This window comes from Schistocerca cancellata, chromosome 2, assembly GCF_023864275.1.
Source record: "Schistocerca cancellata isolate TAMUIC-IGC-003103 chromosome 2, iqSchCanc2.1, whole genome shotgun sequence".
Classification (NCBI taxonomy): Eukaryota; Metazoa; Arthropoda; class Insecta; order Orthoptera; family Acrididae; genus Schistocerca; species Schistocerca cancellata.
The window spans coordinates 260660826-260681756 of record NC_064627.1 but is presented as its reverse complement, the minus strand read 5'-3'; the positions used below and the strand labels follow the sequence as shown (position 1 = coordinate 260681756).

General features: G+C 44.7%; 1 protein-coding gene across 1 annotated transcript in view; it reads left to right on the top strand.

Annotated features, from left to right (window-relative positions):
* Nucleotides 1-20931, top strand: part of LOC126161601 (division abnormally delayed protein-like) — a 609969-nt gene that overhangs the window by 525831 nt on the left and 63207 nt on the right. The window contains exons 5-6 of the mRNA XM_049917549.1: nucleotides 1778-1931; nucleotides 3914-4076. Coding sequence (XP_049773506.1) covers nucleotides 1778-1931; nucleotides 3914-4076 — 317 coding nt within the window. The remainder of the gene's footprint in view (nucleotides 1-1777; nucleotides 1932-3913; nucleotides 4077-20931) is intronic.

Sequence of the window (20931 nt, the reverse complement as noted above, 5' to 3'; positions counted from 1 at the left end):
GTGAACGCGCTGCTTCCTGGACTCGGGTAGGCGCGCCGGCCCCGGATCAAATCCGCCCGGCGGATTAACGACGATGGCCGATGTGCCGGCCAGTCTGGATGTGGTTTTTAGGCGGTTTTCCACATCCCGATAGGTGAATACCGGGCTGGTTCCCATGTTCCGCCTCGGTTACACGGCTCGCAGACATCTGAACACATTCGCACTATTCTATGGATTACACTCGACGCAGACAGTTGGGGTACACTAATTCCGTCCCGGGGGGTACGGGGTGGCGGCAGGAAGGGCATCCGGCTGCCCCTTAAACATTAACATGCCAAATCCGTTAAACGATGGCTGACCCTGCGGGACAAGGCTCAAGCGATAGAATAGAATAGAACAGTTCTCAGCGAGAAGATTATGACAGCATTTTAAATTTTTCAATTTGCTCAGTAGTTCTATGAACTACTGATAATCAAATTTTTGTTATCCCTGGAAGCCGTTAGACAGGCACCACTTGTGATCGCGACTTCTTTTATCCGTTAGTAATATTCACTGTGCAACAGTATTAAAGGATCACATTTTCCAAACGCCGTTATTGTCTCCGATTGCAACGTAGAAGTTTGAAATTTGACTAAAACGTGCGTACAACTTCCCTCTGTAATTGTGTAAAAGCGTGGTACCCTGTGACGTCACTCTCGGGCTCTGCGACGCTTCAGGTAGCAAGGTATTGACACATGCGGAAAAAAAGCCCGGAGGTCAGATGTTTATGTTAGGTCACTGATGCCACATTGGCACAAAATTTCACCACAGTTCTTCCCAATGTCACCGTGGACGTGTCACACGCTGAGAGGGTCGTCACATCCCCTCTTATCCACATTCCAGCCCTTCTTTTGACGCCTCTGCGATTGACGTGATCAACGTGACGCCCAGCGTTGAAATCGTGCAATTTTCTTTTGAGTGTCCGAGGAAAATATTTCAGACACACTGCCGCTCAGAATCTACACGAAAAGATCTCAGGGGCTGGTACAAGGGTGCCAATGAGACCACCCCTTTCCTTGGGGCGTTTATCCCCACGCATTTCAGTAGAAAACTACAGTTGACAGTCTGGCGAGCAACAGGACGACGTTCTTTGACACTGTTGAAACCCCCTGGACGATTCAACCATTTTATGAGAACATAGTGCACAGCAACCCCAATGGACGTTATAGCGCACCTTTGTAGTGCAGTTTTTGCTGTGGTGTATATGGTAGGACCACAGGAGACCGTTCAAAACCATGCAAAGAAATTTGGACGCGATCTATAGCAGCAAACAGTGTTAATGCTTTTTTAGCCCACCTGTTTCATGTCCTGTGACGTGATTACGGGGCGCTGCGACACTGGCACATCTAAGACGACACAGTTCGGCAACACCTTCGCTACCACTCGCCGACGTATGTTGAGCTCTTTAAAAACATACCTATATAGAGACAAACTGTGACCGAGTCCTAGGCGCCTGCAGACATTCAACCTATTGACAGCTCTCTGTTTTCGCATGACTACTGGAAGGCGCAAGAGCTGCAGCATAGCCTACCTGCAGGAGACTAGGACTCTCGTCACAGTTAGTTGTGTTGAGTTGTTGTTCTGTCACGTCAGCAGAAACTGTCTTGCTCTCGAGATCCTCAGTGTACCCTTTCCAACTATCCGTTCGATCATTTCTTCTGCACTTTTAATGTTGGCGACTGTACAGTGCAGCTGGTGCCTGTCAGAGCGCTTTTTTGCGGCGGCGTAACATTTTTGTGTGTGGCGTACACTTGTGCAGGTGAAGCTGTCGTGCGGGCCGTACCGGTGGGCGGCTGTCCCAGAGGAGCCCCAGGTGGGTGGCGGTGGTGGCGGCAGCGCGGAGGAGGCGACCGCTGTCAGCGGGGGCGGCGGGGGCGGAGACGCGCCGCAGCGGGAGGAGGGCGCGGCCCACGGTGAGCACGCAACCTCCGCCTACACCTGATTGTCGCGACTGCTCTCCTTCCATAGTCGAGGTTGCCGAGGCACTCCCACACGCAGGGCTACTACTAGGCGGTAACTACTCGAATCCTGATGGTGGATGAAATTTTCACTAGCAGTATTCGACCGACGAGGAGGAGAGGTCGTGGCTTGCTATAGTGTGCAAAGGCAAATTCGGAACCTTTCTGTCGTGTGTAATGGTTATAATTCGTAACAATGACACATTTCTTCCTTATTTGCTTTTCTGTAATGTATAAAGTAAATAAGGTGAACTGTCATGATGACCTCTCCATTGGCAAAAGATCCCGTAATAGTCCCCCATATCTGTGAGGGGAGTGCCAACGGGGAGGTGACCGTGAGAAAAAGACTGAATAAACAACGAAAGGATAATTTTTACGAGTCTGGGAATGGCAATGGGAGCTCAATCTTGATAGAGTGGGGTCAGTGAAGTGCAGTGGAAAGAAGACAAAGATTTCTGGTCAGATGAGTATAGATATCGACAGCAGCAGAAAATATTATGGGAGTAGAATTCTTTGGCCGCGCGGGATTAGCCGAGCGGTCTCAGGCGCTGCAGTCATGAACTGTGCGGCTGGTCCCGGCGGAGATTCGAGTCCTCCCTCGGGCATGGTGTGTGTGTGTGTGTGTGTGTGTGTGTGTGTGTGTGTGTGTGTGTGTGTGTGTGTGTGTGTGTGTGTTCAAATGTTCAAATGTGTGTGAAATCTTATGGGACTTAACCGCTAAGGACATCATTCCCTAAGCTTACACACTACTTAACCTAAATTATTCTAAGGGCAAACACACACACACACCCATGCCCGAGGGAGGACTCGAACCTCCGCCGGGACCAGCCGCACAGTCCATGACTGCAGCGCCTTGCACCGCTCGGCTAATCCCGCGCGGCTTAAGTTATCCCATATAAAAACAAAACATAGAAGAATGTTGAAAATTAGGTGGACTGACAAGCCCAAGGAATGAGGAGGTTTTCCGGAGAATCAGCGAGGAAAGGAATATATGGAAAACACTGATAAGGAGAAGGGACAGGATCGTAGGACATCTGTTAAGACATTAGGGAGTAACTTCTGTGGTACTAGAGGGAGCTGTAGAGGGTAAAGACTGTAGAGAAAGACAGCAAATATATGTAAGAGTCTTGAGATTGTTGTTGCATCCACGTCGGGCATGATCAGACTTCCATAAGCGAAGTCATCGCTTAAATATATTAAACTTGGTTATATAAAGCATTTGTCTCGTATCCACGTCTAATATTTTCTCTAGTGTAAATATGTAGACAATTGCTTTGCAATATATTGTTACATTATAGTATTGAATGTTTATGTCGTAAACATTCATAGGCTCTTTCATAGAATGTTCGTATAATAACCATTGGTCCTCTTCATAATACACTGACAGATGGTTACATAATTTGCTTTACAACTGACGTATGATGTACTAGGGTAAGCTTATATTTCATGTTGTATAAGATGTGTAACAGTCCCTTACTGAATCTGTTAAATTTTCTGGCATACTTGTTTACATTACATATTTACAATGTAGAACGACCGTCCAAAGATATATGAGAGTTTTGAGTTTATGTAACTTTAGTTTAGTTCCTTCATCTCTTCTCTGGCGTCAACCACAGAATACGCCAAAGAGATTGATAGCCTACAGTGTTCATCTTTGCTCCATCACATTAGTAAATTCGACAGTGTGCTTTGAGATAATAGTGCCTGAAATGTAACGACTGTTTTTAGTGACCATTTATTACACAGTAATTCAGTGTATGTCCCAGTGTTTGTTTTATTTTTGCTAGACACTTTGCGAATATTTTCTCGTTTTTATGCTGTGACACCTGCTTTATAAAACCATCGAAACAATTGTAAGGTCGCAAGTGTTCATTTGACAATATGTCGATTGTTTATAAGAAGCACGGGTGGAATTGAGGAGTGGCCTGTGTTTTCAGCTCCTGCGACGGACACTCTGTCGTCCAGGCTGCAGCCGTTCCTGGCCAGCCTAGGCAAGAGCCGCGGCTTCTACGCCAACCTGGCAGAGTCGCTCTGCTCCGACGAGAGCTTCGCCGAGACCCGCGACACGGCCGACTGCTGGAATGGCCAGCGCATCGGAGAGTGAGTACACCCCTCACCATACTCTCAGCAGCTTCGGCGCGTCGCAGGCGTGTGCGAGAATTTGAAGAGGTCTTTGTCTTCTGTAGGCATAGTTTAATATTTTTTTGAATTAAAAAAAAAAAACCTCTCTCACACCGGCCTGATTTAGCTTCACTGATCAGGATAGTAAAAATATGCGTATATTAAGGGAATTTTCATTCACAAAGCAGGCTTATCCCATTCACACAGTTCAATACTGTTCTATCCTGATTAAATTGAGCTTAACTTAAATTCCATAAGGCAGTGAAGCAATTTCGAAGTCTCGGTGCGACGAAAATTGTCAGTCGAATCTCCTGAAAAGATTTGTAATAATTATTAACTTTCGGTGATCACATGGGGAAGACCGGAGATCTGCTGGTAAGACCGTGTTAGCCTATTTATTTGAAGTAATAAACTGGATATCTTGAGCATACAAAACGGCAGGTTCGTCCAGTGTAAATCAGACGTTCCCCACTGATCCCGTGCAACACAGCGTAGTTCAAAAAATTGTTCAGATGGCTCTGAGCACTATGGGACTTAACATCTGTGGTCATCAGTCCCCTAGAACTTAGAACTACTTAAACCTAACTAACCTAAGGACATCACACACATCCATGCCAGAGGCAGGATTCGAACCTGCGACCGGAGCAGTCGCGCGGTTCCAAACTGAAGCGCTTAGAACCGCTCGGCCACACTGGCCGGCCACAGCGTAGTAAGCAGACGCTGTCAATAATAATCAGTTAAATAATACGCGAACACACTTACTTTAGTTTAGTTCATGTATTAAATTCCTTCTCATACAGAATCTCATCAAGATGGCGACTAGCTCAACAATACATACCTATACATCCTCCTTCTTTCACGGCTAATCACCAAGATCTCCCTCATTCTTTTCATAAGAGAAAACATAGATAGCAGAGAAGCTATTCCATGGAGTAAATAGACGCTCCAAGGAACAGTAGGGCTTGAAACTACTTTGCATTGATAATCATCGTATATTAAAGTTTAGGAAACGGTAAGATAAGAAGAGATATTTCGAGATATGTACTGAGTTATATAATTTATAAAATTTCTGAAAATATCGCGGAGAGACCGCCGCAAGAGACATTACAATAGCTCTCTGCCTTTTCAGTCACCCTATTGCATCTTATCTGCCGAAATGTATCTCTTTGTCACTTCTCCAGACTCCGACAAGGGGATAGTTCAGTCCGACATGTCTAACCTACCCTAAAATTTTTTATAGAGCAGGAATACACCGGAAGAAACACAATGTGAGAATATTATCTGCTCGCACCCCAAGTATTTAAAAAAATGTTGCGAATTGCCAAATTCGTTGCTCGCCAATTGTACGCCACTACCGTGACTGTAGCAGACAGCGCACCCGCAACACGGCAGCCGCCCAGCTCTTGTTTACAGCGCATCGGTAAACAGGTAACATGGCGCTACGCGATCGCAATTTGTAAAGCGAATTTCAGTATCTGTTGATACTTTCTCTGACACAATTGTTCACAGTTGCAATTCGCTCGAATCTGCAACTCATTAAATATCCATAATAATTTACAGTCGCATTTGCGACTCCTTCTTTCATGTATGCTTGTTAATACACTACTGACCATTAAAATTGCTACACCAAGAAGAAATGCAGATGATAAACGGGTATTCATTGGACAAATATATTATACTAGAACTGACATGTGATTACATTTTCACGCAATTTGGGTGCATAGATGCTGAGAAATCAGTACACAGAACAACCAGTCAAACAGAGCTTGGATGGCGTGTAGAGGTACAGCTGCCCATGCAGCTTCAACACGATACCACAGTTCATCAAGAGTAGTGACTGGCGTATTGCGGCGAGCCAGTTGCTCGGCCACCATTGACCAGACGTTTTCAGTTGGTGAGAGATCTGGAGGATGTGCTGGCCAGGGCAGCAGTCGAACAGTACCTACAACATGCGGTCGTGCATTATCCTGCTGAAATGTAGGGTTTCGCAGGGATCGAATGAAGCGTAGAGCCACGGGTCGTAACACATCTGAAATGTAACGTCCACTGTTCAAAGTGCCGTCAATGCGAACAAGAGGTGACCGAGACGTGTAAACCAATGGCACCCCATACTATCACGCCGGGTGATGCGCCAGTATGGCGATGACGAATACACGCTTCCAATGTGCGTTCAACGCGATGTCGCCAAACACGGATGCGACCATCATGATGCTGTAAACAGAACCTGGATTCATCCAAAAAAATGACGTTTTGCCATTCGTGCACGACGCCGATGGGATCCAGCACGGCGATCCGTATTACCCTCCTGAACCCACCGATTCCCACATTCTGCTAACAGTCATTGGATCTCGATCAACGCGAGCAGCAATGTCGCGACACGATAAACCGCAATCGTTATAGGCTACAATCCGACCTTTATCAAAGTCGGAAACGTGATGGTACGCATTTCTCCTCCCTACACGAGGCATCACAACAACGTTTCACGAGGCAACGCCGGTCAACTGCTGTTTGTGTATGAGAAATCGGATGGAAACTTTCCTCATGTCAGCACGTTGTAGGTGTCGCCACCGGCACCAACCTTGTGTGAATGCTCTGAAAAGCTAATCATTTGCATATCACAGCATTTTCTTCCTGTCGGTTAAATTTCGCGTGTGTAGCACGTCATCTTCGTGGTGTTGCAATTTTAATGGCCAGTAGTGTATTTTTTGGCAAAATAAACGAAACCTTTTAAAGTTTCAGTTTGTTGCTTTACTTTTGGTCACCAATGTATGTCGATGCGTGAGAAACAGCATGTTGTAATCGAGTTTCGTATTGTTACTTAAAATCCGTCTTGATTACAATTTTTTTTTATTATTCATATGACCCGTTTCGGTTCATTCAGAACCATCTTCAGATCGGATATTTCAGTTACAGGAGTAACCCGTCCAAATCCAGCAACTTTCACATGCTACGTCACATCAACGTGACGTATGCAGCAGTCCACGCCTTTGACTCACTGTCATCGATCATCCTACATTAATTTCCGACTTGGCGCCATCCGCCTGAGAGAGCTTCACTTTGGTAGTAATGAAGCGGTGGAAGCAGAGGTGAGGATGTGGCCCGGTCATCAAAGTCAAACATTCTACAGTGACGGTATCAACAAACTCGTTGGGAGCAACGTCCTCGTCGCCAGGGTGACTATGTTGAGAATTAAATAGGTATAGACATGAAGAATAAAGATGTAAAATGTTAATAACGTTTGTCGGGCAACGGCCTTGCCGCAGTGGATACACCGGTTCCCGTGAGATCACAGCAGGTAAGCGCTGTCGGGCGTGGTCGGCACTTGGATGGGTGACCATGGCCGCCATGCGCTGTTGCCATTTTTCGGGGTGAAAGCCTCATGATGCCAATTGAGGAGCTACTCGACCGAATAGTAACGGCTTCGGTTAAGAATACCATCATAACGACCGGGAGAGCGGTGTGATGACGCCACGCATATCCGCATCTTCCTCTGAGGATGACACGGCGGTCGGATGGTTCCGATGGGCCACTTGTGGTCTGTAGACGGAGTGGTTTTAATAACGTTTGTATTATTTAAAAAGCGTTAAGAGTTTTCACATAAAAATTTCGGAGGCATTACCTCTCAGTACGCCCTCATGTAGTAAAGGCTTTATACACCGATGTCGCACTTCACTAAAGGACAACAAACCGTACTTCCCACTTTCTTAATACGCAAGTGCAAATACGAAAGCAGCAAATTGCGGCAACACTGAAATCAAGATGGCGGCAGCTTGATTTGCTCTCCTAAGTCAGCACAGACCATGTGATCTCGTCAACAAATTACAGCACAGGATCACCGCACAGGAGATGTTATCTAGTAAGCCAGTCACATCACGATTTCGTCGCGCTAACACACAAACGCCGGAAAACACTGTAAGCATACAGCTGGAATAGAATAGGAATGGTGAATGTATCAAATTAATATACAAACAATATAGTAACAAGCAGAACCATGCCTTCACATATAATATTGATATTTATAAATATTTGGCCATAATTTTTCCGAATATGTTGCCATTTCCGAGCGACTGATTAGCTGGGAACCTAATAACAATTTCATGAATCTGCTTGCTTGTTGTCAGGAACCTGAAACATAGTTTCCATTTGATACTTGTTCTTTATCATCATCGTTAGTATTATAGGAAGCAACGTCGTGCACCGAGGTGTCTATATTTTTTCAAGTTTCTTGTGCTGGCCATTTTCGCAGCAGCTGTATATAAATTAAAGTAGTTCAAAAGAAAAACGACTTCTGCATGCTGCACATTAGGTGTTTTGTTTTATCTTCTGCACCTAGACGCGTTTCACCGTAATTACAAGGCATCTTCAGGGGGTGTCCTGATATATTACACGATTTTTTCGTTTGCAAATATAGGTTATCGCTTGCACGTGTAGGTTATGGATTCAAAACAGTTTATTGAGTTTTTATCATAAAATGGAGAAGCACTTACAGATCAGCGAATAATTCATTATTTGTATTCCAGACATTTTTCTCTCATGTGGCAAAGTGGTTAAAGTCTGAAGTTTTCTTTGTGATCACTGTTTTCGAAATATAGCAATTTAACTGCCATATTCTTTGTCTAGAAAGCCATTCGTTTCTGTATGTGCTGCCAGCTTTCTCAGGTTTTGCTTTCAGTTTTTTCCCCCTATGACTATCTGTGCTGATGTCAGTTCTGTCTGCCTGTGTGTATTTTGTATTCGTGTAATGGGCTCACTGTCTTCTTTTCCCTTTTTTTATTATATGAGATTTCCTTGTGCCAGTTCGCGATCGATCTTGTTTTGCCATGATTGATTCTTTGTTTATATAACTTTAGTGAGAAACTATTAACTTCGAAAGCGTGTATTTGAGGAATTATTGGTCTAGCGACATAACCTGCTCATACAATCATTTGCGGACTCATTAGCTGTAGCTTACAAATTATGAAAGATAAACACTGGTGCACAGACTTCAGCTGTCGGGATGGTCCGTGTTTATAGAAGTATTCGTTTTCCTGATGCATGTTTGCAGTACTTTGTTTAATTTCGAGCAGTTCTGTCTCCTGTAAGAAGAAGGGACATTGTATCGTCGCGTAGTCTGCAAACGATGTCCACGGTGCTTATCTTGCGGTGGATTGCACGTGCAGTGTGTTCCGCGAGGGAATACAGCAGTTCGCTTTCTGCGCAGGAAGGCATTGAAAGTAGCCTCACAATCAGACGAGAGGAGAGGACAATTAGGCTGAAAGCCCTCACCACGCAGCTTTGTCGCAGCCCAGACCTCAGGACGCAAATTAATTAAGACGCTCGTCGCTGATGCGCTGCTGCCGCCCGCTGTTGCAAACACTCGCGCGAATTACGACGAGCTTTCGTCCTTCATTCGAAGCGTGTTCTACAGAGAGCCACTAACGCGCGCAGGCAGTGGCTCCATTTTAATTAAAACGCGCCGCTCTTCTCATCTTCATTTCGGCGATCATACCTGTGATCGACGACCTGTGCCGCCAAGTTGCTTTTGCCTCCCGAAGAGTAGTGCTTAAAAAAATTTATTTCGCTGCATAGTCAGGAGAGGCAGAAAGGAGATATTTAATTGCAGCAGATTGCGGAAACTGCCATTCTGTACGCAGATAAATTCGTTTCGTAACGGAGTGAATTTTGCTAAATGCGATTTCTCAGGACTAGATAAATTCTGTTGAAGACTTACTGCGAAGATCAGGTTGCTTTCAGTAAGAAAAAAGTTTCTAGAGAAGCAGTTCTGACACTGCGCTTATTAATGGACTACAGAATGGGGAGCACATCACGGCTGAAGAAACTATATCCTTACATTATTTAACATTTTTGGCTTATTTTTAAAGCTGATTCTTTAGCTTGGAATTGAGTATCGGCAGTCATGCAGTATCCGGCAGTAAAATAGTCTTTGCATGTTGATAATATTTTTTTAAATTATCGTTCTTGCGTTGCGCGTGATGGGCGCAGTGTGTGAATCAGTCCCAGTTGGTCGACAACACTCTTGAAATGCAGGTGATTTAAATACAACCGAGATGAAATTGCACACATCTAGAGATTACGGTCAGTTTAATGATTCGTGCCGCGCATACAGCACACCTGAAGTTTCAGTGCGAAGAAATCCATTATGTCTTGTGTCATACGGGAGTTTTCTAAATGAAGGTGTAGCTTGAATTTGCTTTTGAAGAAGCGACAATTCCAACAACCAAAAGTATACTTCGTGATCCGTCATTTAAATAGTATATTTAATCTTTTATTTCTCCCACTGCAATTTGCTACTGCAGGGACTTGACTGATTGGCCGGTAAGGGAGACATATGTGGACAAGAGAAATGTAGCATTGTCGCTAATATCCGTAAAGACACTGTTACACTAGCACTCACGCATGTAGAGAAAGCTTTCTTTTCTCAAAAAAAAAGTGGGAGACATGAATATAACAGTAAGACCAAAATCAGCCTCTACACAGACTTCAAGGACTTAACATTTGTGCAGACATTAGTCAATGGTTGGGTATAAAAGGTGGCAGAGCGCATTGGATGTCATGTAGATAGCGTTCTGGAGTTTACGACAGTCAATCAACTTCCTGCTGGGCACTTCCTTGTATGGGCAACGTCTTCCCTTCTATTCCCCCTCACCCCCTCCAAGTCCAACTCTTATTTCCTCCTAAATCTGTCCATCTCCTCCAACCCTTCTCTCTATACGTCTCCTCCTCCCCCTAATCTGTCCCTCCTCCTCTTTCCTTTGCCGTCTCCTAGTCTTTCCTTGGCCATCTCCTCCTCTTTCCTTTCTCTGTTCATTTCCTCCTCCCCTGTCTATGCCCTCTCATCCCTCTCTGTCCGTCTCTTTCTCCACCCTGTCGCTGTCCTCCTCCTCTTTCCTTTCTCTGTTTATCTGCTCCTGACCCATCTATCCATCTGCTCCCTCTCCCTATAGTTGTCCTCCTCCCTAATGTCTTACCATCTTACCACTTCTTCCCCATATTTGTCCATCTTCCCCCCCCCCCCCCCCCTGCCCTCTCTACTTTTCCTCCTGACCCAGCCAAATATCTCACGAAATAAGCAAATGACTCTGAGCATTATGCGACTTAACTTCTGAGGTCATCAGTCGCCTAGAACTTAGAACTAATTAACCCTAACTAACCTAAGGACATCACACACATCCATGCCCGAGGCAAGATTCGAACCTGCGACCGTAGCGGTCGCTCGGCTCCAGACTGCAGCGCCTAGAACCGCAAAGCCACTCCGGCCGGCCACGAAATAAGCGTCAAACGAAAAAACTAAAAAGAACGAAACTCGTCTAGCTTGAAGGGGGAAACCAGATGGCGCAATGATTGCCCCGCTAGATGGCGCTGCCATAGGTCAAACGGATATCAACTGCGTTTATTAAAATAGGAACCCCCATTTTTATTACATATTCGTGTAGTACGTAAAGAAATATGAATGTTTTAGTTGGACCACTTTTTTCGCTTTGTGATAGATGGCGCTGTAATTGTCACAGACGTATAAGTACGTGGTATCATGTAACATTCCGCCAATGTGGACGGTATTTGCTTCGTGATATATTACCCGTGTTAAAATGGACCGTTTACCAATTGCGAAAAAGATCGATATCGTGTTGATGTATGGCTGTTGTGATCAAAATGCCCAGCGGGCGTGTGCTATGTATGCTGTTCGGTGTCCTGGACGACATCATCCAAGTGTCCGGACCGTTCGCCGGATAGTTACGTTAAGGAAACAGGAAGTGTTCAGCCACATGTGAAAGGTCAACCACGACCTGCAACAAATGATGATGCCCAAGTAGCTGATTTAGCTACTGTCGCGGCTAATCAGCACATCAGAAGCAGACAAACTGCGCGAGAATCGGGAATCTCAAAAACGTCGGCGTTGAGAATACCACATCAACATCGACTGCACCCGTCCCATATTTCTATGCACCGGGAATTGCATGGTGACGACTTTGAACGTCTTGTATAGTTCTGCCACTGGGCACAAGAGAAATTGCGGGTCGATGACAGATTTTTTTGCACGCGTTCTATTTAGCGACGAAGCGTCATTCACCAACAGCGGTAACGTAAACCGGCATAATATGCACTATTGGGCAAGGGAAAATCCACGATGGCTGCGACAAGTGGAACATCAGCGACTTTGGCGGGTTAATATATGGTGCGGCATTATGGGAGGAAGGATAATTAGCACCCATTTTATCAATAGCAATCTAAATGGTGCAATGCGTACTGATTTCCTACGCAATGTTCTACCGATGTTACTACAAGATGTTTCAGTGCATGACAGAATGGCGATGTACTTCCAACATGATGGATGTCCGGCACATAGATCGTGCGCGTTTGAAGCGCTATTGAGTAGCATATTTCATGACAGGTGGATTGGTCGTCGAAGCACAATACCATGGCCCACATGTTCACCGGATGTGACGACCGCGGATTTCTTTCTGTGGGGAAATTTGAAGGATATGTGCTGTCGTGATCCACCGACAACGCCTGACAACATGCGTCAGCGCATTGTCAATGCATGTGCGAACATTACGGAAGGCGAACAACTCGCTGTTGAGAGGAAAGTCGTTACACGTATTGCCAAATGCAATAAGGTTGACGGACGTCATTTTGAGCATTTATTGCATTAATGTGGTATTTACAGGTAATCACGCTGTAACAGCATGCATTCTCAGAAATGATAAGTTTACAAAGGTACATGTATCACACTGGAACGACCGAAATAAAATGTTCAAACGTACCTACGTTCTGTATTTTAATTTAAAAAAAAACCTACCTATTGCCAACTATTCGCCTAAAATTATGAGCTAAGTGTTTGTGACTATTACAGCGCCATCTATCACAAAGCGAAAAAAGTGGTCCAACTAAAACATTCATACTTCTTTACGTACTACATGGCTATGTAATGAAAATGGGGGTTCCTATTTTAAAAAAAAAAACGCAGTTGATATCTGTTTGACCTATGGCAGCGCCATCTAGCGGGCCAATCATAGTGCCATCTGGTTTCCCCCTTCAAGCCAGACAAATTTCGTTCTTTGTAGCTTTTTCGTTTGACGCTTATATCGTGAGATATTTGGGCCGGTCACGATGATATATATATAAAACTACAAAGTATATATATATATATATATATATATATATATATATATATATATATATATATATATGACGCTTATTTCGTGGATATATTTGGGCCAGTCACGATCAATGCTACTCCATTTCTGTACATTGCTCCCTATCCCTCTGTCTTTCCATCTCCTCTTTCCTCATATCTGTGTGCATGTGTACCTTCCTCCTCTGGGTCTGTGCATCTCTTCGATCTTCCATTTCTCCCGACGTTATCTCTTCCACCTCAACAGTAGGTTGCCGGTTCATAGCTGCAAAGTGTATCTTTCCAGATACTAAGTTATATGTGTACCAAGTTTGGTTGAAATCGATCCAGGACCGTAGGAGGATATTATTTGCCCACTGCTTTGCCCACGTACACACAAGTGTCATGTATTTCACATATAATAAATATATTTATCACATATTTGTACACTTATTTACCTTGCATATCTAGCTAATTTCGAACTGCAGTTTAGTTTTTATGGAGCTCAATCTTTATGAGGTCATATCTCCTGAACTATACAGGGTGAATCACGAAGATACGCAAATATTTTGTTACGGAGTTACGGCTAATAAAAGATTTTGCCTGAAATTTAGCAACTTCACTAAAATGAAGCCATCGCAAAATTGTACGAGGTTAAAGAAAGCACGATTTCCATTTATTGGTCGGTGAATCTAATAAAACATGTCCCAGACGTGTATGTGCAATAGGTTTCCAGAACATCCAGAGAAGCTAAGACGTAATTTCGTAAAATTTTTAATTTATTAACTACTTGGCCCAATTTGTTTTTTAAATTCCAGGTAATTGCACTAAGTTTTCAACAGAAGTTGTAGAGAATTTAATTTTGGAAAAATGATGGTAATAATGTTAACTGAAACTGTATGAATGTCTCAGATAATCTGCTTTTATTAATACCATTGCACACATGAATTCATGTTAAACCGGAAAAACCAAAGCTCAGTGTTATGGAAGTTGTACAATACGTTCACAATAAATGTTCAAAAATGTCTCCACCAAAACTCTTGGTTGAAAAGTGGAATGTTGTACCGCTGACAGACCACTACCCACTCATAGGGGACGAGGAGAATGAAATGCAGGCAAAAAGTAATGTAATGGTTCAAGGTCAAGAAACATAGGTTAGCGATAAGAAGTGCGTAAGACAGTATACCAGTTTATCGTGATTATTGCTCGACGTGTACGTCGAAGAAGCAATGAAAGAAGTGAAGGAAAATTTCAGAACAGGAACAAAAGTGCAGGGTCAACCGATACTAGCGCTACTAATCCGACGTAAGGGAGACTTCGAAAAACTCTTGAAAGGCATGGAGAGCATATTTAACCACAGAGTATGGTGTAAGGATAAACAAAGCAAAGGCGTGGTTGATGAAGGGCCGGAGAAAGGAGAGTAACTACTTACCTAAGAAGTAAGATTACGCAGGATGGCTGAAACATGGAAAACATCAAAAGCACTGGAACAATAGAAGAATACCGTCAATAAAAGAGCTTTGCTGAGTCAGCTATATCAGTGAAACTACGAAACAAGTACCTGAAACTAATGTGGGACATATTCCGTGTTTTGTGTCGGTATGACGTCTTATGTAGACTAGACGCTTTTAGCTTTTTTAAAAGTATCTTCAGTGGTCAGCGTTTTGTCTCCTGCATTATTTTCCTGCGGTCTTTCATACACAACCGTTCGACTTTTAGCACACTGCACTGCACTGACACACAATATTTTGTCGTTTGAATGGGTTTATACAGGGTGGTCAGAAACAGTCTAATAAGTTTGTAAGGGTGTTGCAGGGTGGGTTGTGCTGAGAAATGATTGTTAAGAAAAATAATTCGATATGTTGCGCCGCGTCCGAGTTAATTGGCATTAAAGTAAGCCAATCAGCCCGTTGCGGGCGCCAGTTCAAGCGGCCCACCAGAGACGATCGCCAAACGTGTTCTTCGTTTGGTATCCTAAAACCGAACAAGAGAGCGATACTAAAATTGGACATGGGACTGTACTAAGGATCGAACCCTAGCCAAAGGCTGAGCAGTCTCATGCACTATCGTGTACGCTGTAAGAACGGCCAACATTACCGAGACAGTTGGCGCAATGGTTAGCACACTGGACTCGCATTCGGGAGGACGACGGTTCAATCCCACGTTCGACCATCCTGATTTAGGTTTTCCGTGATATCTCCAAATCTTCAAAAATGGCTCTGAGCACTATGGGACTTAACATCTGAGGTCATCAGTCCCCTAGAACTTAGAACTACTTCCAGACTGAAGCGCCTAGAACCGCTCGGCCACAGCGGCCGGATATCCCTAAATCTCTTCAGGCAAATGCCGGAATGGTTCCTTTGAAAGGGCACGGCCGACTTCCTTCCCCATCCTTCCCTAATCCAATGGGGCCGATGACCTTGCAGTTTGGTCTCTTTCCCCAGAACCAAAACTAACACTGAATGTATCTGGCGGACCGTTTAAATTTGCGACAGCAACGGCCTGATTGGCTAACTTTAATTCTAATTAACTCGGAAACGGCGCAATTTTTTCTCTGCAGTTATTTCCAGGCACAATCTACCTTGCTGGATCCTTACAAGCTTTTCAGACTGTTTCTGTTCACCCCATACCTCCGCATTCACCTAGTGTATTTTGGTCATACAGAATCCTGTTTAAATACAATAGAAAATGTAGCAAAGACGTAGAATGTATTTTGTATCAGTATAGTTAATTAAATCAATCTCTTTGGTATCATTACTGAAAGGACGCCCCGTTAAATCCTAGACTGCAAGCAGTCCTGTGCTGTCTTTTTATCCGTACCTTCTTGCACCAGAACTTCTGAAAAGCCATGCATTAGGACTTGGGGTTTCATCCCCTGTATAAGGAGTGGGTCTACTCTTAAAAGTTTATCATCACTAACACTTTGCGAATTCATTAAGAAGGAGGGAACTTTTTCGTGTGGTAAGTACGCCCGGCGGCGTGATCACCAGGGATTTTCTTTCCCTACTTTTTTTTTTTAAAAAAAAAGAAGGAAATTTAATTTTCTGGGGAACTCAGCAGTGGGATTACCGGGTAAGGAGACTCTGATACGGGTGTTCCAAAGGGCGGATTAGATCTCCGGCACGCAAACGAAATTTGCATGATTACTGTCGCCTTTAGAGCGTTTGCGCCCTCTTTCTCTCCATTATCTCTTTCTCTCCCTTATCTCTTTCTCTCCTTGTCGCTCTCTCCACACAAGCTGACAGCAAGCGACGCGATAAGTGTTCTGAATGCGTCAATATACCAACCCTGTTAGCAACGAATAACGCTGAATTAGGACGCCGTTGGCGACGGTAGCGCCAACACTTACGTCTCTGTACCCTTTTAGAACTAGCGTCCCCTTTAACTACAGCGAAATGGGCCATATGCAGGTCAATAAGAGTTGTGCAGTAACCGTATGGAAATTTGATGATATGAAGAAGAAATTTCTTGCTTTTCTGTTTTAATACCTTGGATGGGCTGGACGACGAAACCTCTTGTACAACTTTCAAAGCGTCCAATTTTGCTGAAGTTCAGAGACGCATTTGTGCAAGGTATGGTAGTTCATCAGAAGATGATCCGTTCTCTTTCGTTCTGACTTGTTGAATAAGTCTTCGATTTATTTTTTAGGTACATCTGATGGTTTTTTCCTCGTTTTCGAAAAAAAAACAGGGAAATATGCCTTAATCGTCTCCATTCGGTGGCGCTTGCTGCTTGGCGCTCAATAGAGTTGAAATAATCTGCCTCATATTGTCCGGCACGCTAGTTAAACGTCCACTCTTTTCTGTCAAGAAGTTTTCCGATTTATTTGGTAGGTGGATTATCATCAAAATGAATAACTCTTTCATTGTAACATCGACATTGACGCCAGATGAAACTGAAATTAAAATTAATGTGTAGTGTTTATTCCATATTGTGTTACTTTCACAAATACACTCCTGGAAATTGAAATAAGAACACCGTGAATTCATTGTCCCAGGAAGGGGAAACTTTATTGACACATTCCTGGGGTCAGATACATCACATGATCACACTGACAGAACCACAGGCACATAGACACAGGCAACAGAGCATGCGCAATGTCGGCACTAGTAAAGTTTATATCCACCTTTCGCAGCAATGCAGGCTGCTATTTTCCCATGGAGACGATCGTAGAGATGCTGGATGTAGTCCTGTGGAACGGCTTGCCATGCCATTTCCAGCTGGCGCCTCAGTTGGACCAGCGTTCGTGCTGGACGTGCATACCGCGTGAGACGACGCTTCATCCAGTCCCAAACATGCTCAATGGGGGACAGATCCGGAGATCTTGCTGGCCAGGGTAGTTGACTTACACCTTCTACAGCACGTTGGGTGGCACGGGATACATGCGGACGTGCATTGTCCTGTTGGAACAGCAAGTTCCCTTGCCGGTCTAGGAATGGTAGAACGATGGGTTCGATGACGGTTTGGATGTACCGTGCACTATTCAGTGTCCCCTCGACGATCACCAGTGGTGTACGGCCAGTGTAGGAGATCACTCCCCACACCATTATGCCGGGTGTTGGCCCTGTGTGCCTCGGTCGTATGCAGTCCTGATTGTGGCGCTCACCTGCACGGCGCCAAACACGCATACGACCATCATTGGCACCAAGGCAGAAGCGACTCTCATCGCTGAAGACGACACGTCTCCATTCGTCCCCCCATTCACGCCTTTCGCGACACCACTGGAGGCGGGCTGCACGATGTTGGGGCGTGAGCGGAAGACGGCCTAACGGTGTGCGGGACCGTAGCCCAGCTTCATGGAGACGGTTGCGAATGGTCCTCGCCGATACCCCAGGAGCAACAGCGTCCCTAATTTGCTGGGAAGTGGCGGTGCGGTCCCCTACGGCACTGCGTAGGATCCTACGGTCTTGGCGTGCATCCGTGCGTCGCTGCTGTCCGGTCCCAGGTCGACGGGCACGTGCACCTTCCGCCGACCACTGGCGACAACATCGATGTACTGTGGAGACCTCACGCCCCACGTGTTGAGCAATTCGGCGGTACGTCCATCCGGCCTCCCGCATGCCCACTATACGCCCTCGCTCAAAGTCCGTCATCTGCACATACGGTTCACGTCCACGCTGTCGCGGCATGCTACCAGTGTTAAAGACTGCGATGGAGCTCCGTATGCCACGGCAAACTGGCTGACACTGACGGCGGCGGTGCACAAATGCTGCGCAGCTAGCGCCATTCGACGGCCAACACCGCGGTTCCTGGTGTGTCCGCTGTGCCGTGCGTGTGATCATTGCTTGTACAGTCCTCTCGCAGTGTCCGGAGCAAGTATGGTGGGTTCTTTTTTCCATTTCCAGGAGTGTATTTACGTTTTTCACTAACGCCAAGTGCATTGTGTAGATCTTTCCAGTGAGTTAACATAATTCGTTTTTCTTTTATTAGTTCTCAATTCTTTTTTCATTATTTAGTCTTATGGTTTAACTCCAAGTATGTGTACATATTTGTTTTTCAATTACGATGTGACTGTAGAGATGTTGTCAATAGCAGCACTACTGATTACCATAAGTGTTGTTACAAAGTGCATGAGGGATGGTTAGTTTATATGCAGCAACAAGGGACTGTACAGCTGAATAACTGATTTGCCCTGAGCATTTAAATTAAAAAGTCCACTTAATATTACGGTACTGCACCATTCCGTTTAGGTGTTAAAAACTTTGGTAATGGGTGTAAATGTTTCATAACTAATTCAAAACCATTAGATGGAACCCAGTGTATCGTGACTATTACTATAAACTTCCCAACAATTCTACTTCTACAGCACAGGCTTCAAAATTATAATCACCACAAAATCAGAGAGTGTATTTTCTATTATTTTTTAATATCAGCTCCGGCCTTCGATTCGCTTCTCAGAGTGTCTGGTTTGAGCCATTAGATATGGTTTGTGAAAGCTTGCGACTGTCAAAACAATAGGCAAGGTTAATAAATATCTTTCGGGCTACCAGTCACGATTTTCTTTTGTTTGTACTTTACGTGACGGCTAACGATTTCCATTTTCAAGTGCGTTTTTTCTCCGTGTCCTATTCCATATTTTCATCAGCATCATTACGAAAAAAAGGAATAGTAAGCAGAGATAAACGCACTTGAAAATGGGAATCATTTCCCGAACGCGTACTGTATAATTTAAACAAAGGAAAACGGTGACTGGTGGCATAAAAGTTATTTATAAACAAACTCATTACTTCTCACAGTAGTTAGCCAGATTCCTAGATAATTATAAATCCTTTCATTTCTTTCACAAAGTTTTATTCAACGTGGGCCGCGTGGGATTAGCCGAGCGGTCTCAGGCGCTGCAGTCATGGACTGTGCGGCTGGTCCCGGCGGAGGTTCGAGTCCTCCCTGGGGCATGGGTGTGTGTGTGTGTGTCCTTAGGATAATTTAGGTTAAGTAGGTGTAAGCTTAGGGACTAATGACCTTAGCAGTTAAGTCCCATAAGATTTCACACACATTTGAACATTCAACGTGATCAAAGAGAAACGAAACAAAAATATACTAGGGAACCAAGTAGCAGCCGTATTGCATGCACAAATCGAAAGCGATTTGTTAGACCACCTGGGATTTTCATGATACCAGCAACCGATCGCTGCGTTTTGGCCGCACACGTATGATCCACAAAGCGATCGGACGCCCACGCGACGAACTGCTGCGTCAATGAGTCCCATAGTGCTCAGAGCCATTTGAAGCATTTTTTGAGAATAGCAAGGGAAGTATGTTTTATAACAACTGTGTGCCCTGACTGTGGATAGATAGCTTTCTTTTCTGAAAAGGAGTTGTGGGTAACACTAGCGATGCACTACGAATTCCTTCGTCATTCATTCTAACACAAACACACACACACACACACACACACACACACACACACACAAACACACACACACACACAGGGACCGATGACCGTAGCAGTCTGGTCCCTTTAATCCCACAAACCGACCAACCACACACACACAAACTAAATATCATTCATCTTTCATCATTTTGAAAATAAAAATGATCAAGGAAAGGCTGTCATTCTGCAGTTTAGTTAGGTGCTGAAGTTGGTAATAATGTGTGGAAAGGGGGTGGGGCAACAGATGACAGGGGCGGAGGGCGGGGATACTAGCTAATGTCTGATTGCACTCAGGGTAACGGTCTAAAAAAGGCTGGGAACCAATGAGCTAGACAAAAGACAGCCATATTGCCACACATGAGCGATTCATCGCCTGCCGTTCATCAGATTGGTTCGGAATTACGAGCGATCAGCGATCGGTTGCGGCGATCTGCGCTTGCACGTGGGATCTACGGACAGATCGCGCAACGTGGTCAGCGATTGCTGCGATCCGTTGCTCGTGTGTTTGTGGGCCATAACATTGCAAACTAACAATAGTGCAGCCAACCTAGCAGCCCAAATTTTCTAACTGTGGTTTTTTGGGGATGCGGTATTTTAATCATACCTTCGCGACAGTGAGCCACTGTGCGTGGTTGCCTTACGCTGCGTATTTATAGTCAGTACGGGGGTCTGGCGGATCTGTAGAGCGGCGGACGCTGCAGCTTGTGAAGTATCACGTGACTTGTCGCCCCTTCATGTTTCAGGGACACTTGCCGCTGCATAAGAAAAGGGGGGTGCGGGGTGGCGGCGTCCTTTGAGGGGCCGCGAAGGCATACTTGGAGAGTAAATTGGAATTCCTACGGTGTGAGTGT